Source organism: Borostomias antarcticus (genome assembly GCF_949987555.1).
Source record: "Borostomias antarcticus genome assembly, chromosome: 33".
Taxonomy (NCBI): Eukaryota; Metazoa; Chordata; class Actinopteri; order Stomiiformes; family Stomiidae; genus Borostomias; species Borostomias antarcticus.
This window is the reverse complement of record NC_140266.1, coordinates 1,081,469-1,089,224: the sequence shown is the minus strand read 5'-3', so window position 1 is coordinate 1,089,224 and position 7,756 is coordinate 1,081,469. Positions and strand designations below refer to the sequence as shown.

General features: G+C 53.0%; 1 protein-coding gene across 1 annotated transcript in view; it reads right to left on the bottom strand.

The window, feature by feature from the left end:
• Positions 1-2,529: 2,529 nt before the first annotated feature.
• Positions 2,530-7,756, bottom strand: part of chd6 (chromodomain helicase DNA binding protein 6) — a gene marked incomplete at its 5' end in the record, with an annotated part of 43,511 nt that continues 38,284 nt past the window's right edge. The window contains 4 exons of the mRNA XM_084460690.1: positions 2,530-4,061; positions 5,141-5,245; positions 5,602-5,742; positions 7,416-7,640. Of these exons, the coding sequence (XP_084316816.1) occupies positions 2,973-4,061; positions 5,141-5,245; positions 5,602-5,742; positions 7,416-7,640 (1,560 nt within the window). The 3' untranslated portion in view covers positions 2,530-2,972. The remainder of the gene's footprint in view (positions 4,062-5,140; positions 5,246-5,601; positions 5,743-7,415; positions 7,641-7,756) is intronic.

The window sequence follows — 7,756 nt, the reverse complement described above, 5'->3', positions numbered from 1 at the left end:
TTCAATATAATGAACTAAGGTGATAGGAAGAAAAAGTGTCATATTTGGTGAAAATTTGGCAAAGCAAATACAAATACAATAAATTATATAGTCACAGGTAAGTGACAAGGCAACAATAATGTCTTTCAAACGAGAAAGGTGACGCTAGGGTAAGAGACGAGAGATAGAAACAGCTCCACAATAGGACGTCCTCGAACGGGCGTGGTGGCGTGCACGTGTGCGCATGCAAGCACACGTACACACGCAAAGGAAACAACAGAACCAAAACAGAGCTAACGGATACAGGTAAACATTCACCAAAAAGGACACTGCAAAAAACAAAACAAAAAAAACGTTTTCATATCAGAAAACAAAGTAAAAGTGAAGTGAAAGGTTATGAAGGGCAAGATGGATGACGAGAAGCGAGCGGGAGTAGACCCTGTAGCGAGAGCATTGCGGCGGCCAATGGGAGGGCCCGGGACTGGGACGCGCAGGCATGGCTCCGCCCCCCTCCCCCCCCAGGTGAGTAGAGCGGACACGGAGGCAACTCAAAACATGGTGCGCATGTAAACGAGAGGAAAAAAACAGCAATATACAGCAAAACAGATTTACATATTTAAAAACTCTTGACCTACTAGTCTACGCGATATTAAAATGTTTCTGAGGAAAGGAATGAGGACAATGTGGAGGCACTCTGCCACTGCTTTACACTAGATACCCCTCTCTCTCTGGTCAAACGACTGGACAGACTCTTCCCTAACGCTGGACAGGAACGGACTAAATCTTCTTCAGCACACCTGGCTGGTCTCTCCCTGTTCCCTATTGGCTAAGAGCACTGTAGGGTCTCTCCCTGTTCGCAGAGCACTAAGAGCACTGTAGCTCTGTGGGCAGAAGGCCAGCCTGCATGTCAACACGATTCTCCCGAAAAGGCAAAAGAGCTGTGCGCACATCCAACCTTAGTAGGCCAGGTGCTGGATCTGGGAGATACGGGAGAAGAGGAAAGATCCGCACACCGATACCTCCCGGTTCACTTTATTGGAAATATCATTTGAAGTTTCTTGATGAAGACCTAATACTGTGTTCACACCGGGCGCAAATCTCTCCGGCCGCGCGGCGAGTTTAGTCAATACAATTCGCGCGAACTGGGCGGCGGGCGGCACGAACCCTGCGGCGCGGCGACCCATCGGATCCCACGGCGAGATCGGGGCGAACTGGGCGGCGTGAATTTTCTCGCCGCGCCCGGTGTGAACGCAGCATAAGGGTGGAAACGTTGCGATATTTTCCATAAAGTGGACCGGGAGAAATCGGAGGGCGGATCTTTCCTCTCTTCTCACAGCATGATTCTCCCAGACGCTCTTGAACCTAACGGGACAACTCTCAAAGTGACTCTGTGTCATAAAGAATAAAACCTTTTTTTTTTTTTGGAGATTAAAGTCCCAGTCCGTGATTGAAAAGTAAATACATTTATTTTGTTTTGGTCAGTACACTTAGCGTTGGTGCGCTGGGAAAAATAGTATCCGATCAATCAATCAATCAACCAACCAACCAATCAATCAATCAACCAATCAATCAATGGATTCCTCTCAACCTACAGAATCTACCTAACCAGTTTGGAGTGGATTAGTGTCGTTATGGAGAATAACCGCCCATTGGGGAAACTGGTAACTATGACTATAAAATGAAGTGTGGTGGGGCGCTATGGGGTGAATGGCAGAACCCTAGGGGGCGCTGTTGTATAGGAAATAACCTAAGCCTGGTGACATAGGTTAAAATAACCAAGTGTATTTACTTTTCAATCGGACTGGATCTTTAATCAAATCAAAAAACTCAGGATTGTTCTTTGCCTTCTGGTAGTAGAAGTTGTGTTTGAAGTCTTTAGGATAGATTAGATCATGATTCTCTTTTTTTTCTCTTTGCATTTCCCATTTAAAAGTGGTACATTCTATAGCAGCAAACAGATAAAACCAACCCAGTAGTGATGGGCAGCCCAGCCGTGGTGCTGGTGCTCAAACCCAGACGCTGAACGCCCCCACACCCGCCCTCTTCAGCTCCATGGACACATGAACCACCTCGAATCCAACCGGTGATCCGTTTTAGTCTTAGGAGGCAGAGTAACTAGGAGTGATAAAGAGCCATGACCCAGCTAGCATCGAGGAAGAGACAGAGGGGACGACCTGCCTAGCCTAGCCGTCTGTCTAGACCCGGATGGTAGATCTAGACTAGTATAGACTGCCTAGCCGTCTGTCTAGACCCGGATGGTAGATCTAGACTACTGTAGACTGCCTGGTTGTCTGTCTAGACCTGGGGTAGACGACCAGCCTGATGTGTCTGCAGTAGCCGTCTATCTAGACCAGCGTGTTTGTGCGATGCTAGGGAGCGGCGTCTACAGCTCCTACACCACACCCCTCTACGCCACGCCCCTCTACGCCACGCCTCTCTACGCCACGCCCCTCTGCGCCACGCCCCTCTACGCCACGCCTCTCCACACCACGCCTCTCCACCGGCTGACAACCAGACGTCAGCCGGGCGCCGGCGGTCATTCTGACCACACCCGGTCTCGCATTCCGAAATACCAGGCGTCCCTCTAACCAGGCCATACCAGGTGTGTCCATAACCAGTCTATAACCGCGATATACCAGGTACCTGTAACCAGGAAGTACCAGGTGTGTCTCCGGGGGCCGTACCAGTCTGTAACAGCCGTTACCGTTCCGGGCGTCCTCGGGCTCCCTGCCTCCTTCACCGTCCCGACAATGCGGAGCTGCGGCCCTCACGTGCGCGTGTGTGTGTGTGTGTGTGTCCGTCCCGTCCGCATGGGCATGTAGAATGGAGGATGAGGGGGGTACAGTCTGGGTAGCAGGTCTCTAGAAACATGGACAGGGGGACTTACAGTAATAAAAGTCTATACATGGACATCGACTGACACGGCACGAACTTTACATTGTTGCACAGTTAGAAAGGAGGGAGGGAGCCGGGAACGGAGGGGTAGACGAGCTCTACTGTGAATCCTCCACCCTCATAGACTCTTTCTCCTCCTCTTCTGGTTGTCTCTCCTCAGTCTCTCTCCTCTCCTCCATCCCCCGCTCGGGCTCCTCCCCTTTCTCCTCCGCTCTCTTCTCCTCCTCCCCCCGCACGTCGGGACCCGGGGGGTCGCTGGAGTCTGGCGCCGGGCTCTCCTCCCGGCCCCTGGCCTCCCGCCCGGCCTCCCCTCCGCCTCCTCTGCTCCCCTCGTCTCCGGGGGCGTCCCGGGCGCCGTGCTCCTCGTCCGTCGGCGCTAGGGTGGCCCTCTTCCTCCTCCGGCGCGGGCTGGGGGGGTCGTGGCTGGGGGCCAGGCCCGGCAGGGTCATGAGGCCCCCCGGGGACAGGAACATGTGGGGGTAGAGCAGGCCGTGGGACACGCCCGGCAGCAGGAAAGGGTTGAAGGTGAGGTGACTCCCGCCCGCGCTGCTGGAGGTGGGGGCGGAGGTGGTGATGGACGCCACGCTATGGCTGACCACCGACCCGGACCGCCCCTCCCCCTGCCTCTCCTCCCTCCTCCTCTCGGCCCCTCCCCCGGGGGAGGGGGACTCGGCCGCAGAGGCAGAGGAGCTGCGAGGGGCGGAGCTAATGGCCGACAACGAGCCGGCGGCGGAGGCGGTCATCACGACCGCCGAGGAGGAGGAAGAGGAGGAGCTGGGGGCGGAGCTGGAGAGGGGCGGGGCCTGCGATGACATCATCCCGGCCACGCTGAACATGTGCTGTGGCACGGCGCCGTGCGGGACGCCGTGGAGCATCATGGGTAGCATGCTCAGGCCGTTCTTGGCGTCCTCGCCGCCGGGGATGGCGAACCCGTGGGGGAAGCCCGTCATCAAACTGGCCAATGGCAGGCCGGGGACGCCGTGCAGGTTCTGGAGGCCGACCAGACCGTCCATGCTGCCGATCAGACCGCCGTTCATGAAGAGGGGCGGGGCCAGGCCGGACGGCGTGTCCGAGAGGAGGGGCTTGGGCATCTCGCTGCGGGGCCGACGCCCCCTGCGGCGGGAACCCGGGTCGCGGTTGACGGGCTCCGTCAGGATGCGGGCGAACTTCCCCTCCGGCAGGAAGCCCTGAGACCAACGGCACGCGGGATTGGACAGAGGAAGAGTCAGCGGAAGGAAGGGTTTATCTGCACATAGAGGATGAGCTTGAAGTCTATACTAGGGATGAGCTTGAAGTCTATACTAGGGATGAGCATTGAAGTCTATACTTGGGATGAGCTTGAAGTCTATACTAGGGATGAGCTTGAAGTCTATACTAGGGATGAGCATTGAAGTCTATACTTGGGATGAGCTTGAAGTCTATACTAGGGATGAGCTTGAAGTCTATACTAGGGATGAGCATTGAAGTCTATACTTGGGATGAGCTTGAAGTCTATACTTGGGATGAGCTTGAAGTCTATACTTGGGATGAGCTTGAAGTCTATACTAGGGATGAGCTTGAAGTCTATACTAGGGATGAGCTTGAAGTCTATACTAGGGATGAGCTTGAAGTCTATACTAGGGATGAGCTTGAAGTCTATACTAGGGATGAGCATTGAAGTCTATACTAGGGATGAGCATTGAAGTCTATACTAGGGATGAGCATTGAAGTCTATACTAGGGATGAGCATTGAAGTCTATACTAGGGATGAGCTTGAAGTCTATACTAGGGATGAGCTTGAAGTCTATACTAGGGATGAGCTTGAAGTCTATACTAGGGATGAGCTTGAAGTCTATACTAGGGATGAGCTTGAAGTCTATACTAGGGATGAGCTTGAAGTCTATACTAGGGATGTGCACAACTCACATTTTTCATAGTCGATTAATCAGTGGGTGGTACGAACGACTAATCGATTAATCGTTTTTTGACGCTGTAATTAAGCCCCCGTTCCAATCAATCCAGCGCTACAGAACGAATGATGACATTAGTTCAGTTTAAATATATTTTTCAAAGGACGTGTTCATTTGAATGAAAAAATATGAATGACCACAATTTGACCAAAATCGAATAGTGACCAATAATCGACATTGACCCTCATCAACGATTAATCGATTAATTGGACCCACCCCTAGACTATACAGGCTACAGAAATTGAACAGAGCTTCTGCAGAAAAGAGGAACAGCCTGAAAGAGAGAGGGAGAGAGAGAGAGAGAGAGAGATACTCACAGAGTGTTTGACCACCTCTGCCCAGTCTGGTGCCACACAGTACTCAGAGTTGGCATCCAGCCAGCGAGACAGCTCCTTTATGGCTGGGGCCATGGCGCCCCCTAGCTGTAACAAGCAGACATGCAGGCGAATGGCAACAGAACGGTAAGAGAAGATGCAAAATGCCTCAGATAGCTACTGCTGGTCTTTTCAAAATAGAGAAGACTAGAGAAGTTGAGAGAGAGAGAGATACTTTTACTTTTGATGCTCTTTATTGAGACATCCTTACGAAACACTAAACAGCACCCACATTTAAACAGCAGTTATCGTCTTAAAAGACAACCACAAACAACCCCCCCCACACACACACACACACACCCACAGTAGCACAGAAAAGCACAAAATTAGAGAGAGAGAGAGAGAGAGATAGAGATAGAGAGAGTGTGTGTGTGTGTGTGTGTGTGTGTGTGTGTGTGTGTTACCCTGCGCCCGGTACTCCGGTGCACCACAGGGACCCTCTCCTCGCCGGTCAGACTGTTGACGTCCAGCTTGGTGGGGTCTTTGCAGCGGTGCCTCCTCTGCTTGGGCCGCTCCACCAGGCCATGAAGAAGACCCGCTCCAGACTAGGGCACAGACAGAACCGCTACGGGTCAGCCAGAACCGCACTAACACACACACACACAGTCCATTACAGAACCGCTACGGGTCAGCCAGAACCGCACTAACACACACACACACAGTCCATTACAGAACCGCTATGGGTCAGCCAGAACCACACTAACACACACACACACAGTCCATTACAGAACCGCTACGGGTCAGCCAGAACCGCACTAACACACACACACACAGTCCATTACAGAACCGCTATGGGTCAGCCAGAACCGCACTAACACACACACACACACAGTCCATTACAGAACCACTATGGGTCAGCCAGAACCGCACTAACACACACACAGTCCATTACAGAACCACTACTGAGTCAGCCAGAACCGCACTAACACACACACACACAGTCCATTACAGAACCACAATGGGTCAGCCAGAACCGCACTAACACACACACACACAGTCCATTACAGAACCGCTATGGGTCAGCCAGAACCGCACTAACACACACACACACACACACACACACACACACACAGTCCATTACAGAACCACTACTGAGTCAGCCAGAACCGCACTAACACACACACACACAGTCCATTACAGAACCGCTATGGGTCAGCCAGAACCGCACTAACACACACACACACAGTCCATTACAGAACCACTACTGAGTCAGCCAGAACCGCACTAACACACACACACACAGTCCATTACAGAACCACAATGGGTCAGCCAGAACCGCACTAACACACACACACAGTCCATTACAGAACCGCTATGGGTCAGCCAGAACCGCACTAACACACACACACAGTCCATTACAGAACCACTATGGGTCAGCCAGAACCGCACTAACACACACACACACAGTCCATTACAGAACCACTATGGGTCAGCCAGAACCGCACTAACACACACACACACACAGTCCATTACAGAACCACTATGGGTCAGCCAGAACCGCACTAACACACACACAGTCCATTACAGAACCACAATGGGTCAGCCAGAACCGCACTAACACACACACACACAGTCCATTACAGAACCGCTATGGGTCAGCCAGAACCGCACTAACACACACACACACAGTCCATTACAGAACCACAATGGGTCAGCCAGAACCGCACTAACACACACACACACACAGTCCATTACAGAACCACAATGGGTCAGCCAGAACCGCACTAACACACACACACACACAGTCCATTACAGAACCACTACTGAGTCAGCCAGAACCGCACTAACACACACACACACAGTCCATTACAGAACCGCTATGGGTCAGCCAGAACCGCACTAACACACACACACAGTCCATTACAGAACCACTACGGGTCAGCCAGAACCGCACTAACACACACACACACACAGTCCATTACAGAACCACTATGGGTCAGCCAGAACCACACTAACACACACACACAGAGTCCATTACAGAACGGCTACTGAATCAAGTTGGATGGGGGGCGCATTATAAATGAAAATATCATATCATCATATCATATCAACCAGATTGATATAGGACACGAGGCTAGCTTTAACGGACACAGGACTACGGTTTGTACATCATCACCCTCAAACTACCACCCCACCCCACCCCGCCCCGAGGCCCGACGTGTTGCTGCTCGTCCGTCAGACGAGGAGACGCCCGGGGCCGAACCGTCACGGGACTCACGTGTGTGAACGCAGGCAGCTCCATGCTGTAGTTGGGGTTCTGTCTGAGCCACTCCAACAGGCCCTTACTGGCCGCCTCTCGGTCTATGGCCACCACCTCTGGCTGGGTCTGGGCCTGGGTGGAGGAGGAGGAGGTGGGGGTGGAGGTGCCGGGGAGGCGCTCTTGCGGCGAGGGGGAGGAGGTGGAGGAGGAGACCGCCGAGTGGCTGATGCCCTCCACCCTGCCCTGTTGGGGGGGAGAGAGAGGGAGAGGGAGAGGGAGAGGGAGAGGGAGAGGGAGAGGGAGAGGGAGAGAAGGCGACAGAGAGGGAGAGGGAGAGAGAGAGAGAGGGAGGGAGAGAG